Source organism: Papaver somniferum, chromosome 6 (genome assembly GCF_003573695.1).
Source record: "Papaver somniferum cultivar HN1 chromosome 6, ASM357369v1, whole genome shotgun sequence".
NCBI classification, from domain to species: domain Eukaryota; kingdom Viridiplantae; phylum Streptophyta; class Magnoliopsida; order Ranunculales; family Papaveraceae; genus Papaver; species Papaver somniferum.
The window spans coordinates 100,773,517-100,798,343 of NC_039363.1; the positions used below are offsets into that span (position 1 = coordinate 100,773,517).

General features: G+C 35.4%; 4 protein-coding genes across 9 annotated transcripts; all 4 read left to right on the top strand.

Moving 5' to 3' along the window:
• Positions 1-1,284: 1,284 nt before the first annotated feature.
• On the top strand, positions 1,285-10,906 carry LOC113288594 (L10-interacting MYB domain-containing protein-like). 5 transcript variants are annotated; one of them, XM_026537680.1, is made up of 7 exons: positions 1,285-2,938; positions 3,604-3,688; positions 4,237-4,300; positions 9,335-9,379; positions 9,832-10,167; positions 10,269-10,360; positions 10,666-10,906. In XM_026537680.1, exons 2-7 carry the CDS (start codon positions 3,636-3,638, stop codon positions 10,673-10,675), a joined length of 600 nt encoding a protein of 199 aa, XP_026393465.1. In that variant the 5' UTR covers positions 1,285-2,938; positions 3,604-3,635; the 3' UTR covers positions 10,676-10,906. The 5 variants fall into 5 exon arrangements, with proteins under 5 accessions (XP_026393465.1, XP_026393463.1, XP_026393464.1 ...); XM_026537678.1 differs by lacking the exon at positions 10,666-10,906 and having other exon boundaries at positions 10,269-10,542; XM_026537679.1 differs by lacking the exons at positions 4,237-4,300; positions 10,666-10,906 and having other exon boundaries at positions 10,269-10,542.
• Positions 10,680-12,847, top strand: LOC113288595. 2 transcript variants are annotated; one of them, XM_026537683.1, is made up of 3 exons: positions 10,680-11,169; positions 11,286-11,511; positions 12,245-12,847. In XM_026537683.1, exons 1-2 carry the CDS (start codon positions 10,687-10,689, stop codon positions 11,358-11,360), a joined length of 558 nt encoding a protein of 185 aa, XP_026393468.1. In that variant the 5' UTR covers positions 10,680-10,686; the 3' UTR covers positions 11,361-11,511; positions 12,245-12,847. The 2 variants fall into 2 exon arrangements, with proteins under 2 accessions (XP_026393468.1, XP_026393469.1); XM_026537684.1 differs by having other exon boundaries at positions 11,431-11,511.
• On the top strand, positions 11,971-12,714 carry LOC113291201. The gene is made up of 3 exons (XM_026540761.1): positions 11,971-12,004; positions 12,111-12,125; positions 12,245-12,714. The coding sequence occupies exons 1-3, from the start codon at positions 11,971-11,973 to the stop codon at positions 12,712-12,714; spliced, it is 519 nt and encodes a 172-aa protein (XP_026396546.1).
• A 1,858-nt stretch (positions 12,848-14,705) lies between the features above and the next one.
• On the top strand, positions 14,706-15,494 carry LOC113291202. The gene has a single exon (XM_026540762.1). The coding sequence runs from the start codon at positions 14,706-14,708 to the stop codon at positions 15,492-15,494; it is 789 nt and encodes a 262-aa protein (XP_026396547.1).
• Positions 15,495-24,827: the final 9,333 nt, after the last annotated feature.

Consider the following 24,827-nt stretch of genomic DNA (forward strand, 5'->3'; position numbering starts at 1 on the left):
TCACCTAAACAGAGAAAGTATTTGCTTGAATCTCAAGCTATTTTATCTTGAATTCTAAGCAACCTGTTTGGACCATATATATTTGGAATGGGCTTAATATGGTCATCAGCTCATTAGCCTTAAACAGAAATCTTGGTTCATGGGTTAAAACTTAAGCACATAAAAAGTTAAGAACCAAATATCTTAGCCTTTATTAAAGGTGACTACATTCATCGTACCTTGAAAGGGGATGAATCTGTTCAACCCAAAAAGTTAGAATTAATCTAGATATATATTTGGTCCAAGTACATTATTAACCTGGTCACCCTGAAATGAGGGAATGGATAAAGGTTAATTATTGGGCCAAATACATTTCTAAATGTATACATACATAATTCTGATTTAAATAATGATGAACCTGGACGGTATTTGGTCCAGGTGCGTCAGCAAAATGAATGAAGACAGGTAATTGACTGGATGCATACCCTCTATTACCTATAAATAGAGGAGGGATTTCAACAATAAAGGTACACAATTATAATCTTTTTTTCTCCACTAAAACCTGTCTAGAGCTCCTTACTTATTGAGGCATCGGAGTGTCTTTGCAGGTACCCCCTCCTTTTTTATATTCATTAAGAGTATTAGAAAGGCAAGAGCATTGAAGAGCTGAGGAGGATTTTTCCTATCATCAAGGACGCATCACGAGGAAAAGTTGTGGATCATCTCAACGGTCTACAAACCATCCATCAGGTATTAACCTTACGCCATCCAACGGTTAAGATTATATCATTTCTGTACAAAGAGGAGTGTTGTAGGAACATTTTTGCTACAACATCTTTTGGCGCCCACCGTGGGGCAGAGAAGGATTCTTCAAAAAACAAACAGATCATGGCAACATCACAAGCAAAACGAAATGATGGGAATGTCAATATCGACACCAGAGTCCGAGGGAATCATAGCGACGTCGATCATCCATTTCAGGAACGAGTTGAACATTACGAGCAATAACGATGTAAGGACCCTCAAGCTCGTCAACGCTATTAGACTAGTCAAGAGAGGAATTAGTTGCTAATAACTCGTTAATTTAACACGGACGTTAATTGATAAAAATTAATCTAACAACGATCTAGATACGAAACTAGTACCATCAATTAGATCTCGAAAAGTTATGTGAGATGGACTACTCGAACGTGTCATTCGGATACCGGACGAAAAAGATATCATTGGATTAATACGAAGGGTAAAATTATCATTTAATGAATAAATGCTTTTATTGCAAGAAAGACACGTTGTGTATGCCATTATCGAATCAAGTGGTGTCATAGTAAACCATTTGGTCTTATCATCTACACAAGATCGAGGAAATCATTCATTTTCCTCTCTTTTTCTTCTTTCTTTATTTCTTCCTCCTCCTTTTTCTTCTTCTTTCTTCTTCACTGTCTGTAGCCTTTGGGGAGTTGAGGGGTGAAATGGTTGTTCTGTGATCATTAAAAGGTGGAGAAGGTCGTGTATTAGTCAGTGATGATGGTGATGATATTCGTAATTGATTCAGAATCGAAGAAGGAAGTGAATTAGAAGTTAGGGTTTCTGGGTTTTGATTTTGATTGAAGATTAATGAGAAATTGAAGATGGTTTTGAGTTGTTGATGTATGAATAACTGAGGGGTTGTGGTTTAAATCACGAGGAGAAGAAGAGATGATGATTTGTTGATGAAGATCGAGAAAGTTAGGGTTTCTCAGAGAATTGAATTGGAGTTTGATTGAGCGATGATTAAGAAGAATTAGACGGAATCTTTAGTTGGGTGTATTTAAATTAAAGTCTAGATTTGTATTCTTCATGGAATTAGAAGATGAAATTGATGTTGTGGAAGAATTATTTGAGATGGGTATTTATCGTTAGAGTGAATTAGAGTCAAGGATGAAGAGTAATTAGGGATTGAGGAAAATTAGGCTTTATGTTCTTTCACAATTTAAGAATCAGTGACGGGTTGAAGAATTAGGGTATAGTTTGAGTTGTGCTGATGAGTTCTGGGTAGTCTGGAGTGTGTTGGTGAATCAAAACCAAGGTGAGAAGCAGAATCTGATGCAGTTGCTTGAGGAAAATTACTTTGAGGTATTGTCCGAGTTAATTTAGTAAAACTATTATATTTCATTGATTAGTCTTATGTGTTTGTGAATGAACTGGAATTGAGATATTGCTTTGATTAAGAACTGGTAATACAAGTGGTGGTGGTGTTAATATTAGTGGTTTGGTAATAGAGATTATGGTGTTGAGTTGGTGGTGGTAGATATGATTGTTGCAGGACAAGAATACTGCTCCGATTATAATTAGAATTGCAAGTGGTGGTGGTGGTCTGGTAAGGTATAGAGTTGGAGATGGCAGCAAATAACTGTACAAGAACATAATAGTTTGAATTGAGTGTTCGGTAGTGTGTTAACTAAGTTTCAGTTGAAGTTGATTTTACTGATTGAGACTCAGTTTGGTTTTACAAGGTTGGTGTTGAAATGGGAAGTGAATTGGGTTTGGTGGTGCTGAAATGGATATTGCAAATTGAACCAGCGTGTGTGTTGCAAATGAAGATGTTTACACTAGAGTTGAACTGTTGGAACTAGCGTTAGTAGTAGTAAATGAATGAACTGTAAGTGGTAGAATGAATGTCTTTAGTGTGGTGGTTTCAGTGAAGGATTGCTTAGAGCTGCAATTGCAGGTAATCCGTATTTTAATTTAAAGTGAGTTTGATCTCAAATGAAGTGCAAATGGAGTCTTAATGTTATGTAGTGAGAGATGTAATTTGCTGGTAGCAATATAACTGAAGTTGTGGGTGGGGTTGAGCTATGTTGGGTGAGTTGCAGTGAAAGGGTTTATATGAGTGGATTGATCTGAGATTGAGCTTAGTTTGATAGTGATGATAGAATTGTAGATAGTGTTCCTGTGAAAGCTTGCAACTTCTGCATTGCAGGTAAATTAAGCTTGTATTGTAATTAGACTTTGAAGCTTTCTTAAATTAAGTATGTTATTGTAGTGTTGAGAAGTTATAGTGCTATCAGTTAGAAATGAAATGAAATTGAAGATGAAACTGTAGCCTAGTGGGATTGTTACTTTGTTTAAGCTTGTAGTCAGTTTACCTGAATTAACCTTGCGTCTGATTCAGTCAATCTGACTGAGTCAAGTCGCTTTTTAAATCGGGTTTGACACTCTGAGTCACTAGTCATGAATCAGTGGACCGAGTTAGATATTTGACCTGACCTTGACCATTGACCTTGGACATTGACTGAAAATTGACTGCTAGTTGACCAGTGACTGTTTGTTGACCAATTAGACTGAGCCACAGACTAATGGGTTGGTTCAGTAGACTTGGGCTTGGAACTAGTTATCTTTTGATGATGAATTGGACCCTTATGATCCGAATTAGCCTTTGGCTTATTCTACAAGGTTGTAGAATTCATAAGACTTAATTATTGGACTATAGAACCAACCTAATAGGATTAGTAAATGCTTATATGCTCTAAAGATAGATAATGAAGATTTGTAGAATCAAATGGGCTTAAAACCATTAGATAGTTTTCTATGATTTTTGTGTGAGCTTCTTTGGCTAGTTTCTTAGATTTCTTGTATGATTAACAGTTAGTCTATATTAACAATGATCGAATCCAAGGATGAACCCGTGGATCGTGGATCTCGAGGTAAGCATGGCTTGTCATCAAAAGAGGTGAGAATACATTTGACTCTTTGATAACCATTATTGTTTTCCTTTACAAAAGTTTAAGTTTAACAAACTCATGTATTTCTGTTTGTGCGTTCTATGCATTGTTTAACTTGTTTTATGATAATTCTGTTTATTCTGTTAATCTTTCCATGGTTTGGAAAGGACCTGTAATGTATTGTGGTCAATGTGAATTGTTATGGGAAATAAGAATTTCCACGTGTGGTATATAGGATACGCTCCTTCACATTTATACCTAGAGCTTTTATGATATATTGGTCGGTAGTTTGCAAGTTTGGAATTGTCGACATCAATACTTACGATTAGGTGGGGATTTGCGAGTTCGTAATTGCACAACCATAGTATACATTATTTGAAGAAGGAGTTTGTCCATATACATGTTTGTTTGTTTCAGTGACTTGGTCACTGTTTAATGTTTCGGAAGAACATGTATTGTTTTCCAACTCTTGCTTATGATTACTTTAAAGTTAAATGTTTTTGCTACTGCCCCTTTTAGGGATGATGTGCTCACCCATTCCCCCTTTCAATTTCAGAGACAGATCAGAGTTGCGCAGCGAAAGATCCGAGAAGTTGACTTCGTTAGTTGGTTATATTCTGGTATGTTTATTATATCGTATATTTTATTTGTAAACAAAATGACTATTGTATATGTATCATTTGAGAGCAGTTTTTATATATATATTTCTGAGTGGGTTTAGTTTTGGGTTACGTTTTTGTAGCAGATTTCTTAATTGAAAGTTTAAGTATTTGATTTAGATTTGTAGTGCCTCTTTATTTAGTTAATCTCTTGGATTAGTCAGCTGCTAGCTTTGGGGGAGCTACAAGTGTTGGTATCAGAGCTCACTATTAGATCTTACATGGGAAAGATAGGAATAGCCAGTGTCAGTTAGTGAAATAAATTAGCTTAGAACTGGGATGGGTTGTGAGATAAATCTTAATCACTAAAAGCTACCAATAATTAAAAGATTTTTTTGATTGATTGATTTGTTTGATTGTTTCTGTATGTAATGAAGTTAAAATTGTAGGGTACACCAGTAACTTTAGCTAATAAAGGTTAGGGATTAATCGATCTAAAAGTATGAACACCTTAAAAAATCTAATATTATAAAAATAGTGAGGTTAGTATTATTGATAGATTTTGTAAATCACATAGAAATTTATTGAACACCTTGATTTATTTGTAGAACCAACAATTTATAATTACATAAATGCTAATAATGTTCTTGGGACTCGATAATTTTTGTAAGAGTAGTCAGAATAATAGTTTGACCATGAATGTTAATAATAAAATATTATACTAGTAATTATAGATGATAAAAATAGTAATAATAATTTTAAGAAAATAATGTTACCATTTATCAATTAGTATCATATTAAACTTAATATAACTAAAATTTCAATAAAGATACAACGACAAAAATAATAATTATGGTTAAATAGCGAAAATTATTAACCCTTATCTACGATTAAGTTTTGTAAGCTAAACTAATGAAAAATTAGAAATATATGTTTTGCATTTAAACTAGATAGTTAATATAACACTTATTAGGCGTTAGACGTAGAAGGTGATGATATAATGCATAAAATAAAAAGACTCAACTTGTTAGTAATCTTATACACGAATTATCTTTAGTCTAATAAATGATTCAGTAAATCTTTAAAATGAAACAAATACACATGAAGTGGTAATAATAGTATTCAGATGTTTAGTGTAATACTAGAATTGAAAGACAATAAATTTATATATTAATAGGATAATTTACATTAATAGAAAAATCTAGATCGTATTAAATTACCAACGCCAATAGAATACAAATTCAATTTTTATAAATAAGATCTATTATATCAATTTTTACGTAAACGTAGAGTTATATTTAGAAGATTAAGACTTAGTGTACCAACTGGACTAGCGATTTAAGAATAATGAGAATAATAACGCAGTTGATAATTGTATTTGAGTAATTAAGTAGAAAATTTATTGTAAATAATATTTGGGAAATTTATATACGACATTACAGTAAAGTAAAAATATCAGATATTATGAATTGATGTGAATCAAATTTGGATTACTTTTATTGATAAAATAAATAAATAATAATAATAATAAAAATAAAATAAAATAAATTTTGATGATTAGATTGCTTAAAAGGATATAAACTATTTATATGTTTTACAAAATAAATTTATCAGACTTACACCAGTTACGATAAAAGTTTAGAGACTAATTTAATAAATTAATAATTAGTTAATCCAACACTAGGGAATAATGGAGGTTGTGTTTTCTCTGATCGTAGGAAGGCATTATTGGGCTTGGCCAACCTTGACAGGGCAACTGCATGCAGAGATGACCGATCATTGAATGATGCTGTAAATTAATTTAGAAAAAAAACCCATAGATGTAAGTTCACTTAGAAAGATTCGTAGGATTCTTCCTTGAAGTTAGAGACTAAATTAGTGTAAGAAACTTAGAGTTCCCTATTTGATAGAAATTAAATCAGCGTAGTTGAACCTAGAGCTACAAATTTTAATCTTAGTTGTAGAAAGCCATATAGGTTTGTGCTTTCTTTTATGTTGTTTGCTCTTAGACAAGAGATGGGATTATTCTATAAGGTGGGAAGTTTTTGAAGACCAAAAGAATGGTTTGATTTTCGAGGACGAAAATGAATAAGGTGGGGAGAATGTAAGGACCCTCAAGCTCATCAACGCTATTAGACTAGTCAAGAGAGGTCTTAGTTGCTAATAACTCGATTAGTTAACACGGACGTTAATTGATAGAAATTAATCTAACAATGATCTATATAAGAAACTAATACCATCAGTTAAATCTCGAAAGTTATGTGAGATGGACTACTCGAACATGTCATTCGGATACCGGACGAAGAAGATATCATTGGATTAGTACGAAGGGTAAAATTGTCAGTTCATAAATAAATGATTTTATTGCAAGACAGACACGTTGTGTATGCCATTATCGAAGCAAGTGGTGTCCTAGTAAACCCTTTGGTCTTATCATCTACACCAGATCGAGGAAATCATTCATTTTCCTCTCTTTTTCTTCTTTCTTTATTTATTCCTCCTCATTTTTCCTCTTCTTTCTTCTTCACTGTCCGTAGCCTCTGGGGAATTGAGGGGTGAAATGGTTGTTCTGTGATCATTAGAAGGTGTAGAATATCGTGTATTAGTCAGTGGTGATGGTGATGGTGATGGTGATTGTGTTCGTAATTGATTCAGAATCGAAGGAGGAAGTGAATTAGAAGTTAGGGTTTCTGGGTTTTGATTTTGATTGAAGATGAATGAGAAATTGAAGATGGTTTTGAGTTGTTGATGTATTAATAACTGAGGGGTTGTGGTTTAAATCACGAGGAGAAGAAGAGATGATGATCTGTTGATGAAGATCGAGAAAGTTAGGGTTTCTCAGAGAATTGAATTGGAGTTCGATTGAGCGATGATTAAGAAGAATTAGACGGAATCTTTAGTTGGGTGTACTTGAATTGAAGTCTAGATTTGTATTCTTCATGGAATTAGAAGATGAAATTGATGTTGTGGAAGAATGATTTGAGATGGGTATTGATCGTTAGAGTGAATTAGAGTCAAGGATTAAGAGTAATTCGGGATTGAGGAAAATTAGGCTTTATGTTCTTTCGCAGTTGGAGAATTAGTGACAGGTTGAAGAATTAGGGTATGGTTTGATTTGTGATGATGATCTCTGGGTAGTCTAGAGATGTGTTGGTGAATCAAAACCAAGGTGAGAAGCAGAATCTGATGCAGTTGCTTGAGGAAAATTACTTTGAGGTATTGTCCGAGTTAATTTAGTAAAACTATTATATTTCATTGATTAGTCTTATGTGTTTGTGAATGAACTGGAATTTAGATATTGCTTTGATTGATAACTGGTAATACAAGTGGTGGTAGCGTTAATATTAGTGGTTTGGTAATAGAGATTATGGTGTTGAGTTGGTGGTGGTGGATATGATTGTTGCTGGACAAGAATATTGCTCTGATTATAATTAGAATTGCAAGTGGTGGTGGTCTGGTAAGGTATAGAGCTGGAGATGGAAGCAAATAACTGTACAAGAACATAATAGTTTGCGTTGAGTATTCGGTAGTGTGTTAACTGAGTTTCAGTTGAAGTTGATTTTACTGATTGAGACTTAGTTTGGTTTTACAAGGTTGGTGTTGAAATGGGGAGTGAATTGGGTTTGGTGGTGCTGAAATGGATATTGCAAATTGAACCAGCGTGTGTGTTGCAAATGAAAAAGATGTTTACACTAGAGTTGAACTGTTGGAACTAGCGTTAGTAGTAGTAAATGAATGAACTGTAAGTGGTAGAATGAATGTCTTTAGTGTGGTGGTTTCAGTGAAGGCTTGCTTAGAGCTGCAATTGCAGGTAATCCGTAATTGAATTTAAAGTGAGTTTGATCTTAAATAAAGTGCAAATGGAGTCTTAATGTTATGGAATGAGAGATGTAATTTGCTGGTAGAAATATAAGTGAAGTTGTGGGTTGGGTTGATCTATGTTGTGTGAGTTGCAGTGAAAGGGTTTATATGAGTGGATTGATCTGAGATTGAGCTTAGTTTGATAGTGATGAGGAATTGTAGCTAGTGTTCCTGTGAAAGCTTGCAACTTCTGCATTGCAGGTAAATTAAGATTATATTGTAATTATACTTTGAAACTTTCTTAAATTAAGTATGTTATTATAGTGCTGAGAAGTTATAGTGTTATCAGTTAGAAATGAAACGAAATTGAAGATGAAACTGTAGCCTAGTGGGATTGTTACTTTATTTAAACTTGTTGTCAGTTTGGCTGACTTAACCTTGCGTCTGATTTAGTCAATCTGACTGATTCGAGTCGGTTTTTAAATCGGGTTTGACACTCTGAGTCACTAGTCATGAATCAGTGGACCGAGTTAGATATTTGACCTGACCTTGTACTTTGACTGGCAATTGACTGTTAGTTGACCCGTGATTGTTAGTGATCGTTGGTTGACCAATTGGACTGAGCCACAGATTAATGGGTTGGTTCAGTAGACTTGGGCTTGGAACTAGTTATCTTTTGATGATGAATTGGACCCTTATGATCCGAATTAGCCTTTGGCTTATTCTACAAGGTTGTAGATATTCATAAGACTTAATTATTGGACTATAGAACCAACCTAATAGAATTAGTAAATCCTTATGGTCGTGTTTGGTAGCTTGGATATCCCCATCCTAGGATGGGTTATCCAGATTAAACGGTTTTATTGTGTTTGTCTCTCCTAAATTCTAATTTGGGATAAGATTAACAAAACCCACCGTGATTTTCGTAGCCTCAAAAAGTACGATTAAGGTATTCTCTCGAACATCTGTTTTTCCCATTTCCTCACCAAGAATAGAATGGCACAATCCCACTCTGAAACCCACGAATTCCAGTATAACCATTAAACCCACGATTGAGATTTTCATACTTCTTTTCCTCTATATATACCGATGCATATCTTCATCGTTTACATCGATACAAGGTACTCTTCTTTACATCTGATTCAATTTCTATGATTCAATTCATCCTAGTAATTTCTATGATTCAATTTCTTATCATGCAAATCTAATTTGCAAGTTGCTATAAAATTTGATTCAATTTGTTTTTTTTTTCAGAGGGTTTTCATATCATATCTTCTAGGAATCATTTGCAAGTTACTGGTACCATATTCATCCTCTTTCTTTTTCTTATCATCTTTGTTGATGCATGAATATTTATCCATCTTCTTATTATTGTGTATGTTGTCTTTTGTTTTTTTCAATTGCATGCTGCTGATATCATCTTCATAGATTAATGATTTGGTTTTTCTGTTGATAGTGGGTTTTCTTCTCATTACTACATATGTTTTCTTTTGTTTTTATCAATTGCATGTTGCTGGTATCATCGCAATTATAATGATTTAGGTTGTTTGTTTATAGTAGGTTGGTATGACTTAAATTTGGGAAAGATGTTTTAGTAGATTTGATTGAATCATTAGGTAATTCATTTTTTTATGACAAGCTTTGTTTGAATAATTACTAGCTTCCCAAGTTCACAGAGTTAATCTTTGTTGTGTGGCCAAGTTTCCTGAAAAGTTTGTTTAGCAATAGCTTACATATTCAGTTGATTATAGAATATGGAGAGTGATCAATCATCCAACCCCCAAACTGGAAGGACAACTTGGACTCCTCCCATGGATAGACTGTTCATAGGTCTAATGGAAGACCAAGTACAGAAAGGACAACTACTCGATGGTCAATTCAACAAATATGCTTGGACACACTTTGTTGATAATTTCAAGCAGAGTTTTGGTTCTTCTTTTACCAAGGATGTGTTGAAAAATCGTATGAAAACTTTGAAGAAGAACTATGTTGCTGTGAGTACTCTTAGAGGTCAAAGTGGATTTGGATGGGATCAGTCGCGAGAAATTGTGACTGCTGATGATGCTGTATGGGATGATTATATCAAGGTTTGTAATTTATGTTATTCTTTAACAATTGAATGAATTTTGATTTTCGTTTTGTATTTAGAAGATATGCTAATAGGAAAATTTTATAATTCCACTTGCAGAAGCATCCTGATGTCAAATGCTGGAGGACAAAGACCCTTGCTCACTTTGATGAGTTAGCTATTATATTTGGGGATAATAAGGCCAATGGAAGGTATAGCCGTTGTAGGAATGACAATACTGTGCAAGATGATGATGACCATGATAATTTGGTTAATGTTTAAGTTTCTTTTCATTTAGTAGTTTGTGTCAGAGATTTAATTTGGTTAATGTTTAAATTTAGTGTTGTTATGGTACTGTAATAGTAGTTTTCCTTTCATTTTTTATGAACTATGTTCCTGCTCTATGAATTAAATTGAAATGTTTTTATTTTCAAAGTTTCCATGTTGATTTTTAATTTTCTGTGTGTTTTTTATTGATATAATGATTTTTAATCTTCTATATTCTCTCTGTTGGTAGGTACATATAAGATATCGTAATATGGCGAGTTCTGACGATGAAGAAGATTTGGTAGTAGTTGTAACAACAGCCACAACAACACTAATTGCTGTTTATTACCAATATTTTTTGGAGAAAACAATATGCCATGATTCAATTCTTAGTGGTGCAACTCATGTAGATGAAGTCTTAAATGATCATGATGCACGATGTCAGGATAGTTTTCGTATGGAAAAACATGTTTTCTTAAGATTATGTGATATGTTGAAAGAAAAGGAGTTACTTCGTCATAGTAATGGAGTTCGTGTTGAAGAAAAAGTAGCAATTTTTATGCTTGCTGTTGGACATAATGAACGTAACAGGATACTTCAAGAGCGTTTTCAGCATTCAGGTGAGACAATTAGTAGACATTTTAATGCAGTCTTGGATGCTATTGTTGCATTGGCAGATGATTTTCTTGTACCAGCAGGGCCTGATACCCCCACTGAAATCTTAGAAAACCCAAGATTTTATCCATACTTCAAGGTATTGCATATCTTCAACCAAGTTTTATCACATAAACTCAATTAGTTTTTGTTGTATATATAAATATGTTTGTATCCACAGCCAACTACTTTTTACTCGTATTCTTTTCATTATAGGATTGTATAGGAGCCATTGATGGAACACAAATACCATCAATGGTTGGTCTCGACGAACAAGTCCCTTTTTGGTGAAGAAAAGGGTTCATTTCGCAAAATGTTTTAGTAGCTTGTTCCTTTGACTTACAGTTTCAGTATGTTTTAGCTGGTTGGGAAGGCTCGGCTGCTGATTCACGCATACTAGATTCATCTCTAACAAGATGCGATAGATTAATTGTGCCCGAAGGTATAACGTGCTATCATATATTTTTCATTCTACTTCCAAATACTATTGCCAACCCATGTTTCTAGATTTGACATCTTTTTAACGGGAAGCTCAGGTAGACAACTACTTTTTAATTATATAGATAGGCATGCTGGTCATGCTATATTTTTCATCATTTGTTCAATTCATCATTTACTATCAAAGAAACCCTCCAGTTGAATTATGTGTTTGGAATTCCTAGAGCAAGACATTTAATCTCATCTGTGAACTATTTGTCTGTTTTTTTAATGATTATTCCTAGAGCATGATATTTAATCTCATCTGTGAGCATGACATTTTAATGATTATTGGGAACTATTTGTCTGTTTTTTTACACTTCCCATGTCTCAGTTCAGTGGTCTTCCGAGACCCACTTAATCTCATCTGTGAATCCATTTCATTGATACTCACGGGTGGCTCTCAGAAAAGAGATAATAACTCATGGGTGGCTCTCAGTTCAGTGGTCTTCCAAATGGTAAACGAGTAAAATACGGGCAGTAACAAGGGTTTTGGTTTTGGTAGTTACTGTTGGTTTTAGCACTGCATTGCAATAGCTGCCATTCCTATTCCTACTGTTGCAGGGAAAATTGTACAATGTTTGTACTTCATTTTAGAATGGGGAAGAAGATCCCATATGCAGTAGAGTCTATAATCACATTTATGTTATATCCACGGAGAGCTTGATTGATAACTTAGCCTTTTTTTGTTTGTACAGGCAAATTTTATCTCGCTGATGCAGGATTCGCCAATATGCCGCAGTTTATTACTCCATATCGTGGTGTCCGTTATCACTTGAAGGAATTTGGTGGAAATCGTCCAAAATATGCAAAGGAATTATTCAATCTCCGACATGCATCGTTACGGAATGCAATTGAACGTGCTATCGGTATACTTAAAAGACGCTTCACTATTTTGCAACTGCAGCCTCAATATCCATTCGAATCACAAGTGAAAATTGTACTTGCATGTTGCATCCTTCATAACCACATCCGCAGAGAGTGCATTAATGACTTGATTTTCGATGATGAGAACTTACAAAACCTACTAGAAACCGATCCAAGAATGCAACAAGACAGTGAATGCCCTACACTTGGGAGAAATATACAACGAGAAGTAGCTTCAGAACTTCGAACTTCAATCGCAGATGCAATGTGGAATGATTACCAGCGTCGCCGCCGCGGCTAATGTTTGCATACTGCTGAGTTATACTTCGATACTGTTATTTGCATATTGTTGTTTAAATTGGATGAGTTAGACTTGGATACTGTTATTTGCATATTGTTGTTTAAATTGGATGAGTTAGACTTGGATACTGTTATTTGCATATTGTTGTTTAAATTGGATGAGTTAGACTTGGATGCTATTATTTGCATGTTGTTGTTTAAATTCGAGAGCGAAACAAACATGATTCAAGTTATACTTATGATTTCTGTTGGGTGATTGAGATGTTAACCAAACAACTTCTATGTTAATCTGGGATAAGATAAAATTTGAGACAAACATGATTCAAGTTAACCAATTCCTAGTTAGATAACTGATATCTCTACTTAGGATATGTTGTTGGGTTTCCAAGCTGCCAAACAGACCCTATATGTTCTAAAGATAGATAACTAAGATGTGTAGAACCAAATGGGCTTAGAACCATTAGATAGTTTTCTATGATTTTTGTGTGAGCCTCTTTGGCTAGTTTCTTAGATTTCTTGTATGATTAACAATTAGTCTATATTAACAACGATCGAATCTAAGGATGAACCGGTGGATCGTGGATCTCGAGGTAGGCGTGGCTTTTCATCAAAAGAGGTGGGAATACATTTGACTCTTTGGTAACCATTATTGTTTTCCTTTACAAAAGTTTATGTTTAACAAACTCATGTATTTTTGTTTGTGCGTTCTATGCACTATTTAACTTGTTTTATGATAATTCTGTTTATTCTGTTAATCTTTCCATGGTTTGGAAAGGACCTGTAATGTGTTGTGGTCAATGTGAATTGTTATGGGAAATAAGAATTTCCACGTGTGGTATATAGGATACGCTCCTTCACATTTATACCTAGAGCTTTTATGATATATTGGTCGGCAGTTTGCGAGTTTGGAATTGTCGACATCAGTACTTACGATTAGGTGTGGATTTGCGAGTTCGGAATTGCACAACCATATTATACATTATTTGAAGAAGGAGTTTGTCCATATACATGCTTGTTTGTTTCAGTGACTTGGTCACTATTTAATGTTTCGGAAGAACATGTATTGTTTTCCAACTCTTGCTTATGATTACTTTTAAAGTTAAATGTTGTTATATTCTGATATGTTTATTATATCGTATATTCTATCTTTAAACCAAATGACTATTATATATGTATCATTTGAGAGCAGTTTTTATATATATATTTTTGAGCGGGGTTAGTTTTGGGTTAAGTTTTTGTAGCAGATTTCTTAATTGAAAGTTTAAGTATTTGATTTAGATTTGTAGTGCCTCTTTATTTAGTTAATATCTTGGATTAGTCAGCTGCTAGCTTTGGGGGAGCTACAAACGACATCAAGGTGTCCTTCTGTAAGAACTTATCCCCAGGGGATAAGTAGAGAAAATCGATGGGTACGTATCTCAACTCCACTTTTAAGTGATACTACCAATCTTTATGTATCTCCAAGGGGTGGTAACCAACCACAAACAAATATGCTAAACTCGCGTCTGAACTCCCTCGCCAATAGGGGCCTTCGTTTTGCCTTGCGTATTGTGCAAGCGGATAGGGCAGTGGAAATACCCGTAGATTCGACTATGCGATAAAGATTGCAAAAGTTAGAAAAACAAAACATACTACTGAAAGCGTCTCTGGAAAAGAGACCACAAACTGGTAGCACCCAACATTTAGAAAGTGTCACTCCGCACCGTCATGCACGACCTTCACATGAGGGTTGGCGAGCACGAAAGGGGAGGAATGATCGCGACGGGAGATATAGATCACCCGAAAGGAAAGCTACTAAGGATCGTGGGCCGAATCACCGCTATGAAAGCAATCACTTCATCGAAGAAGCGGAGCGGAAGTATGGACCAAGCAACTGGAAGAACAACAGGCGTGAAAGGGAGTACCTCGACGGGAGAAAAAGAAAGAAGTATTATGACGAAAACCGACGCTCGAAGAAAGAAAAATCGAGGAAGAGCAAGGAGTTAATCAGAAATGAACGAATCCGTCGAGACTGAAGGAGATTCGTCACAAATTGAGGAACTCAATAAAAGAAAGCTAGGAGAAATGATCGAGCGGGTGCTGGCTCAGAAACAATCCAGGGAAGAAAGGCTACAGATCTTAGCGATGAAAAGGTCGATGGACTCACCTTTCGTCCAAGAAATAAGGTGGTTCCGCCCACCAACAAACTTTGTGCAGCCCCAGTTCAAGGAGTTATTCGACGGAAAGAGCGGAGATCCAGTGGAACATGTGCAACATTTCCAAGCTTCAATGAGTCTGTGGAGATATAGCGATGGGTTTTTATGCAGATGCTTTCCTGTGACACTAACAGGTAAAGCTTTGACTTGGTTCTCACAATTGGAATCAAATTCAATTGCGAACTTTGGGATGCTGTCAGACGCATTTTTCGAGAAATATAAGATCAATCTGGGAAGCAAAAAAGGTAGCAATCACTTATTTGGATTGCATCAAGAAACAAATGAAAGTCTGGTAACTTTAAACAAACGGTTTCTCCAAGTTGGAGAAGCCGGCGCGGTTGATGCTGGGCTCATCATTGAAGCATACAAGAATTCCTTGCCTTATGAAGAATTCGGGACATTCAATTCCTTAACCGTACAACCGGTAGGAAACCTCAAAGAATTATATGCAAGGGCAGAAAAGGAAAAAATAGCAAAGTTGTCACTAACGAAGGGGACAACAGAAATTCCACCCAAAGTGAGACATCATCCGGATGACGACTCCAAGAAGAAAAGTCTCGAGGGTTCGGAAGGCCTCACTGGATAAGAGACACAAACAAGTAATAAAAGTATTATTCTACACCAGCGTGCACGATCTTCACATGAGGGTTGGCGAGCGCGACGGGTACGAAGTGATCACGATATGACACTTGAATCATCAGAAAGGAAAGCTCCTGAAGCGAGTAATGTATCCAAGAAAAATGATCGCTACAAAAGGCATCACGCCATCGTAGAATCTGAACGATGATAGTTATCTAGCCATTGGCTGAACAACAGTTGCCAGCGATAGAGATACCTTGACGACCAGAGTCGAGGGGAATACCTCGAAAAGCAGAAGGAGTATTACAAACAAAAAAAAAAGGAAGAAGGAAAGTTTCAACTTCAAATAAGAGAAAATTTCCATGGATGTTGTTTATGGCAATAGTCCTATGCCAACACAATCAGCATATTCAATTCGCACACATTCTCTTAGCCTAGCCTCGCAAATATCAGCAATCTCAAGTTTTATCTCACAACAAATCATTGGGAACATCTTCGTTATGTCTCTATTCTAATTTCATAGTTACTTGCTTGCACATTCTCCCTTGGTCCATCGCATGGATACAACTTAAAACTTTCACGAGTTTAAAACAAATGGAGCTACACACAGTTGAGAGTTTTACTCACGATAGTCAAACAGATGGGGTTGTCTGGGGAAGACCATATCTGATAGATAAGCTAGCAAGAGGAAGTTATATTGAGTGAAGAGCAGCAAAATGGGTCCCAAAACTTGGAACGTCGACAACTTGGAATAGGTCACAATTGACTGCGGAAGGCATATTTGCGATGTTGGATCCATTCACGCCTCAAAAGGTAAACCTAAACGATTGCTTAATTTGTTTGCAATATTCGTATTTCTTATTCCTACAACAAATGCATAATTCACATACAAGTGCACAATTCATAAACAAATGCATGATGCACACAAGTTGTCGTTTAAAAATAACACTCGCATAGCTAAGATCGGACAAAAACTCCGGGTATACTGGCCAGAGATGTCAGGCAATGACTCTCGCATAGCCAGCACCGATTCCAACTTGACTTTGATTAGAGGAAACATTTTCCTTGCGCGGTCTTAGTCAATACTTGCGCAATTTGCGAGCAAGCTAAACCGGTTTAGCGCAGGCTCAAAAATAGCAAGGACCTCGTTCCATGGGCAATAGAACCCCATCTCAGGGCAGTGGGAACTAAACAAGTTGTATTTAATTAGAGGGAATATAACCCTTGCATAATCTTAGTCAATCTTGCGCGAATTTATAAGCAAGCTAATATTAGCGCAGGCTTAGAATGAGCAAGGACCTTGTTTCATAGGCAATGGAACCCCGTTTCAGAGTAATGAAAATTCAGAATTGGAAAGGCTGCAAAGTCTAAAAATAACAATAATAATAATAATTTTAATTCATTAAAGAAGAAAAAGCCAGTTTTTTCCGTACTGTGAAGTTATACAACAAATATAGTACGAGCAGAAAGTATTCCGTTGTGTTGGCATCTACGGCCTCAAATCACAAGTGAAGAGTTAAGTCTTGCCCTCATCGCAAGCGCAAGATTTCACCAAGTTTTGCGCCAGCGCAACCACGAACTCTTGTCTCAAAAACGAGATACAATTATCCAAGAGACGTGTCAACATTTATAGCAGCCAGTGCAATAGCTGTCACAGTGAAAAAAATAATTTGTTGTGCTGCAAGCAAGAAGACCTATTACAACAACAAACACATAACTTGAAACTCGTGATATAATCATGAATCATCGTTCATATTCAACTATGGAAAACTCTCGTCCGACAACACCAAGAGAAACCTTGTTCGCAAGAATACTGCCATACCGTTTCAATACGTAGCTTTGGGGCGTCAGAATACAACTATGATACAACTGATCCAGGACACTCTTCTTAATCCACCAATAAATTGGGAATTAAGAGGGGGCGATGTTTGGACCATATATATTTGGAATGGTCTTAATAGGGTCATCATCTCATTAGCCTTAAACAGAAATCTTGGTTCATGTGTTAAAGCTTAAGCCCATAAAAAGTTAAGAACCAGACATGTTAGCCTTTATTAAAGGTGACTACATTCATCATATCTTGAAAGGGGGATGAATCTGTTCAACCCAAGAAGTTAGAATTAATCTATATATATATTTGGTCCAAGTACATTATTAACCTGGTCACCCTGAAATGAGGGAATGGATAAAGGTTAATTATTGGGTCAAATACATTTCTAAATGTCTGGATACATAATTCTGATTTAAATAATGATGAACCTGGACGGTATTTGGTCCAGGTGCGTCATCAAAATGAGTGCAGACAGGTAATTGACTGGATGCATACCCTCTATTACTTATAAATAGAGGAGGGATTTCAAAAATAAAGGTACACAATTCTAATTCTTTTCTCTCCACTAAAACCTGTTTAGAGCTCCTTACTCATTGAGGCATCAGAGTGTCTTTGCAGGTACCCCCCTCATTTTCTACATTCATTAAGAGTATTAGAAAGCCAAGAGAATTGAAGAGATGAGGAGGATTTTTCCTATCATCAAGGACGCATCACGAGGAAAAGTTGTGGATCATCTCAACGGTCTACAAATCATCCATCAGGTATTAATCTTAAGCCTTCCAACGGTTAAGATTATATCATTTCTGTACAAATCTCGAGGAGTGTTGTAGGAACATTTTGGCTTCAACACAACCATAGTATTGAAAGTCCATAAATAGAGAAACTCAAACAACTAGGAATTTCAATCCCTGACACTTGTGTGTCCTAGTTGTATCCTAGAGTCGTCCTCTATTAACCTAGGTTTCCTCTCAGAGACATAATTAGGTTAACGATTTAAAGACTTCACTTAGGGATTCGTGAATCCAAGTCCGACTATCTTTACCTTAATAGTTTGTGAATCCTAATATTGTTCTTTCTATTTGTCTAGGTATTCGTCAATCTCCTTTAGGAAAAAGATAGATATAAGTCACAAAGTTTTCTTCTTCTCAGAATTTGTAATTCTTCAAGATAAATATCTAAAACTCTTCTATATTGATCGGTTTAAGATTGTTTTTGAGAGGTGGTTAATAATCCAAGCTTCTCATCTAACTCAGAGTAAGTGTTTCAGATTTTTGAGGTTTGGTAGATTTGTCTACTCCGAACAGAATTCGAAGCCTTAATATATTTAATCCTAAGGGAAATAAAATAGGCTTATCTATTAGAGGAAAATTGGTATCAAAAGTATTCACTTAGGTTAAAGCAACTCTTAGGCTGTAAAGGACGCCAGCTAATGAAATCAATTGTGTAGAGCCTTACAAGGTTCAAGGGACGTAAGGAGCATGACTGCATTTGAATTACTTTGAGGGTGAATTTGATCTCAACCACACTCCAGTATCAAGTTTGTTAGTATGCTAGTGTCTGTAGTGGATTAATACAGTTCGGCGTTCAAATCTGGACGAGGTCCGGGGGGTTTTCTGCAGGTGCAGAATTGAGCTATTTAGGATGACATTAAACCTTTTTAGGTTGAAACAGTTCTTACAACTATACCTTCATTCCCACTTTGTCATTCTACAATCTTTAATTAAATACATTCATAATTGAATGCGAAACACAGATATTAGCAATGGCATGGTAGTCGTTGGAAATTTAGTTCTCGCAATTAATCATTACTGAATCACTTTCTTTTATTTTTGCAGTTATATGTTTCTCTAAGTGATTTGGTGGGATCCTAGTACTTCCATGGATGTTGTAGCAAGGTAATCATTGGTTGAGTATATAAAAGCCCCACAAGACAATTGTATTACACTCAAAAAGAGTGATACAAAAATCAGAAATCAAAAAATATATAAGGCTCTTCTTCATATACAGATATTATTCACGTGAAAATAACCTTATACATCTTACATAATTTGTGTGAGACCGTCATTTGATGTTAACTTGGGATGTTTCGTATTGATCAATAATCATTTGAGAATTACTTGGAACTAGTGGTATGTGTAAGATCACCATCATCGTCTTCCAATGATGTTTCAAGAAGATTAACTGAGAGTCTTAGAACTACCGGATACATGGAAATTAATCATGTAGTCGATGAAATGAGAAAAACCTATCATCATTATCATCTTTCAAAGACCACGGTTAACTTATTCAAATTCAAGATTTCTTATCACTATCTTGAAGAGAATTGAAAGAAGAATAGAATGCAAAAATAATGAGGTCATTCCGAGTTTGGACGAAGAAGTTATGGGCAAAACTAGTTTAAAGAATACCGAAGACAAGTCAGTTCGCGAACTGAGTTCGCAAACTGTGTTCGCAAAGCATGAAGGCCAAAATTCTGGAGCTATTTTTAGGGTCTTTCTTTACTACTTTTTAGGTCGGTTTCCGGAATCGACTAGGATACTTGAAGGAAAATCAATGTAAACTATATAAATATGTATTATGTCTTTCAAAGATAACAACATCTCGTATCACAAGCTAGTGTTTATTCTATACCAAAAACTTAGGGTTTACCGCTTTATGGGGAAACCATCATTAATCATCTTCTATGTAATATGAGTAGCTAAATCCTTTGTTGATTAAGGATGAATTCAATGTTCTAAGCGTGAAGCTTTATTATTAATACAAATCTATTGAGAGTTTTTATCATCATCTTTTGTTTTTACCATATCTAGGGGTTTATCAGTAATTCTTAGATTGATTTGGAGTGCACGCTAGATTGATCTATTGATTGTTCTATTGCTAGTAGAAGTTAGGAGATAAGTAATCGTTGAATAACTTTCTACACAAGTAGAGATCGCGAGACCTTGCAGAGGGATTCCGTGGACCAATCGTGTGTAAAAACAACACCAGCAAGTAAACCTTGAGCTAAGACTTTAACTACTGAGATTAACCTAATTCACAAAGCTTAAAGCGTTCGATTGGATTACACCTCGAGTGAGATACTACTTGGTGGTTCGGTTAAATAAATTCTGATATTGGAGAGCTTCTGAATCCGTGGTACAAGAAGTTTTGGGGATAACACTGATCTAGATGTTATTCTACGGTTGGTGATTAATGGTTCTAACGAAAGATAGATAAGTATATTAATCCAGTTATCGCTTGGTAACGGCGAAGGATTCCTTAATCATCCCTTTCTTCTTATTATCTTTTTATTTATATTAAAGCCGATCCCCCTCCTTGTTATTTACTTTGTTTTGTTGATCAAATAACCTATCAATTACACATCTCTCTGTGGGAACGATCCTTACTACCGCTATATTACCAGTTAATTAATGGGAAATATATTGATTAATTTGTTGTGCCTACGACATCCCACCAAATTTTGGCGCCGCTGCCGCGGAGCAGTTGCTAATTGATTTATTATTTGTTTAGCTTATTTTTATTTTTGTTTTTGTTTTAGATTTTTTTTTTGTTTTGAATTTTTTCTTTCTTGTGAGTCGTCATGTTTCCTTACGGAAATAACATGTACAGAGCACAAGATTACACATACAACAGTGCGGTAATCAATGTGGTTTTAAATCTCATTCATATGAAAACTACCAACCATCCTATAGGAATAATCAAAACCAATTTTTTGGTTACGGTCAGCACCTTAAGGAACCTTACGGATATTCTCATACATGTCAACCTCCTTATGGTGGGTATGTAAGCGAACAATCAAAAGGATTGGAGGATAGTTATGCTTCCAATGATAATTCTTCTAGTATGACAGATATGATGCAGCGATATATAGATAAAATGGACCACCAAATTCAAACGATAGATGAGCACGACCGGACTATGGCTAATTATTCTTCTAATAACCCTCCTAGTCTAGTAGATTTGGTGCAACAACATATAGATAAAATGGACCAGCAAATTTAAAGTATGGACGAGCACGACCAAACTAGGAAAAGTTTAGGAGTCAAATTGCTCAACTCGGTAAGAATAGTTAGGAGGAAGAAGTTTGTCCTTTGGAAAGTCATTGCAACAATGATACAATTATTCCAACTCCGTATCTTTATAATGATCATTCCCCTATTCAAAAGGAGGAGATTGGGTATGACGTATCTATTGTTATAAATGGTGTAACGTACTCAAACGAAGAAATTAGGATGTGCACCGATGAACTAGACTCTTTCGCGGAGGATTCCGATTCCGATGACGAGATTGTTGAAGAGATTAAGATTGAGAATGAAACCAAATTGAACATTGGTCTTTGGTACCGTTCAAGTTTTTTCTCATAATAATCAGGCTCGCGGATTTCTATATGTTTGATTTGCTGATTACATTGAGAAACAAAGATATAACTCTTGGATATATATTCCTTGATTGAGTTTGACTGTCTCGTTGATTCTCTTGGAATTATATTGGAGTTAGTCCAAACAGATTTCCCAAACGAAATATTGGTTGTGGTTGTTAGACCCCCGCTTTTTCAATTGGTATCAGGGCTGGCAAACACGTTTAAGACCTCATAAGTCTGTGTTTGTAGCAATCTGATTTCTGTGGATAAATTGTCTCATTTTTACGCACATAAAAATATCTTCCAAAGTTTTTGATTATGCCAAATGTCTTGGGCTTACCTCAAAGGATAACTGTTAGAGCATAGCTCGGTTGAACCCACCAACCGTTGGTATGTCAAGTTTGGTTGTCATATTTTGGTGAATCAAAACTCATTTAATGAGTCGCTTGATTATGTACTAGAGTTAACTTCGTATAGGTTAGCTTGAAAGTATTAGGATATAAGACATTATAAGTATTGCGAAGACTTGATGAAGTGAAGAAGCAAGGAGCTACAACGACAACATCATCCTTCCACTTGAGGTTAGTGATACTTGACTTGAACTGTTTCATTCCCTAACGAATCTTTCAAGTCGTGCATATTGAAAACAAACTGCGAAGCATGATTGAACTCTAGATAGACATAGTATTAAGGAATACAATATGAGGTTTATTTCTTAACCATTAACCTTTGTAGATAAGACATCGACACAATCGTTTAAATGTTGTTGTGATTATGTATGGGTATGAGGTGAGGATTTTATCCTAGGAAACAATGTTTTTACATGTGTTTTAAGGAAGTACATTCATGAGCATGTTATGTGAATCGAAAAGGAAATCGCCAGCCGTTATTGATATTGTTATTCATTGAATATCTTTTGAACAACAAATATGTGTGATTCGTATAACCGCTCAAGACTTGTTTCTGTTCTTGGTAAAACTATTCACAAAGGCCTGACTTATGTATTGGTATGACTTTTATTAGTGAAACTGATCTTAAGTAATCACCTGAGATGGTATGATCGAGTTTGTGATTTGTGTAAGACCAGCTCTGGGTAAAGGGGAACCAATCATAGTAAGAGGTGCAATACATCACAAAGGGGAATCGATCCTTGTATGAGGTGCAACAAGTTTATAGCAGAAAGGGAACTGATCCTATGGACATGTGCAATACGTTTTTAGGCAAAGGGGAACCGATCCTATGGACATGTGCAACACATACAAGTTAGATACCATATATATGTGGGGAACCGATCCTAGTACCTAGTCAACCGAATTTTGGAAAGCTAGTGTGAATATGCACAGTACTAACATGAAGGTAGAACCGAGACTTTTTTTGGTAGAACCGTTAAACCCATGATTTGTGATTGAGTGTTCTTGATCAATCACATAGTTCTTGAAAGTCAGATGAACCAATTCTAAACTTGTTTGGAAGTGTGGCAAATCGGTTTCAAGATTGTAAGTGTGAAAAAGGACTTACAAAGTAAGGATGTCGACATACTTTGAACATGTGCGGTAACGCTTATCTTTAATTATTCAAAGTTATTCCTTGATAGCTAAAGGAAGAAAATCCCAGGATCGAAACATAAATAAGTTATGAAGCTTTTATTTAAGGTTTTAAATTTTTTTTTAGGAAAATGATAATTAGTAATGTGCATTTACTAGTTGAATATTTTTCAAAAATATTTTCGATCAACATTTTGGACAGAGCATTTCCAGGAATTATGGAAACCGAATTTGGAATATATTGCATATCTTGATAATATTTTCGGTTTTGGAAATACCTTGGTGTCCAAAATTCCTTGTCTATAAATACTTGAAGTTTGCATTTCTAGCAAACTAATCCTTCGTGACAGCAAACTTCCTCGGTTGTGTTGTAACTGGTGAAGCCGCCTATTCGGAGAGGAGAGTAACCTAATTAGGCGAAATCTCTTACGGCCTCTCAGTTTAAAGTCTTCTTTGGGATTGAGAAGCTCTATTAGTAAAGTTGGTGGGAAACTAGATAATTGTGGTTTATCATTTGTTTTCGATTGACTAGCGATGGTTGAACTTTGATTGCACCTAGTTTGTTTATACTTTAGAATCTTGTCTTCTGATATAAGATTCACTCAAACTAGATCGAAGTGTCGACAGGTATCTTTAGACTGTTTGTAGATTTAAAGACGTTTTATGATAATCCATTGTTAACAAACTCCGTTTTGTGCGTGATTGATCACAAGAGATTCAAGTTGTTGTGTGCGGGTGCTTATTGAAGATCTTAGAAGATTTGAAGACAAAGAAGATATTGAAGATTTCTGATTTGGGGTTCATAATCTTCGGTTTGTAGAATACTTGTTTCGGTATAGAGGATCTAACTATAATCGGTTTATCCTTGTGGTAGATTAGATTGATTAGTTGTGTATATCGACATCAATATAATTCTTTGTGATTAAAAGTATTGATTGCAAAATCTTAACAATTACTTCGGTATTGGAGAATAAGAAAGATCTAAGAACCTGACGAAGGAGTTTATTGAGATAAACAAAAGAGCCTTTGTCGAACTCATATCACTTGGTTGAAAAGAGTTGCTACCAAACAGATTTGTTGTTCCTTTACTGTTTGGAATATGAACCAAAGGAATTGTTCCAAGTACGTGACTTATTCATAAGTTGGAGGGGTGGGAATACAGACGGAACTAGGTGAACTATAGGTTTAGTTGCTTGGTCTCAACTACACGAAGTTGGTTTGATTTTGTATAGCGGCTTAATCCTGAGAGTATTCAATTCTGGATAAGGTCTCGGGGTTTTTATGCATTTGCGGTTTCCTCGTTAACAAAATCTTGTTGTGTCTTTTACTTTTCCATTTCCGCAATTATAATTGTTTTTATTATAATTAGAAGTAAAATACACAAACGTTAATTCTTATTTACTTGATAAGTAATCCTATTGTGTTTGGTTAAGTTCAAACCTTTTTAACAAGTAAACATACTTCGTTTTTGTATTGTCTCGATCTCGTATCCATAGACGATCACACGAAGTGTGAACCGATTAGTTGTATTGTCTCGACTCAGTCCATAGACAGTCACTTTCAGAGAAAGGACTTATAGGTAGGAAAAGTTTTAGATTGAGGTAT

What these genes read in the sequence shown, in the direction of transcription:
- LOC113288594 (XM_026537678.1), top strand. Translation starts at nt 3,636, where the DNA reads ATGAACCCGTGGATCGTGGATCTCGAGGTAAGCATGGCTTGTCATCAA. An exon ending in CGTTAGTTGGTTATATTCTG is followed by an intron (nt 4,301 to 9,334) that starts GTATGTTTATTA and finishes TTTTTTTTTCAG; the next exon opens with AGGGTTTTCATATCATATCT. An exon ending in GAATCATTTGCAAGTTACTG is followed by an intron (nt 9,380 to 9,831) that starts GTACCATATTCA and finishes AGTTGATTATAG; the next exon opens with AATATGGAGAGTGATCAATC.
- LOC113288595 (XM_026537683.1), top strand. Translation starts at nt 10,687, where the DNA reads ATGGCGAGTTCTGACGATGAAGAAGATTTGGTAGTAGTTGTAACAACA. An exon ending in GATTTTATCCATACTTCAAG is followed by an intron (nt 11,170 to 11,285) that starts GTATTGCATATC and finishes TTTTCATTATAG; the next exon opens with GATTGTATAGGAGCCATTGA.
- LOC113291201 (XM_026540761.1), top strand. Translation starts at nt 11,971, where the DNA reads ATGGGTGGCTCTCAGTTCAGTGGTCTTCCAAATG.
- LOC113291202 (XM_026540762.1), top strand. Translation starts at nt 14,706, where the DNA reads ATGAACGAATCCGTCGAGACTGAAGGAGATTCGTCACAAATTGAGGAA.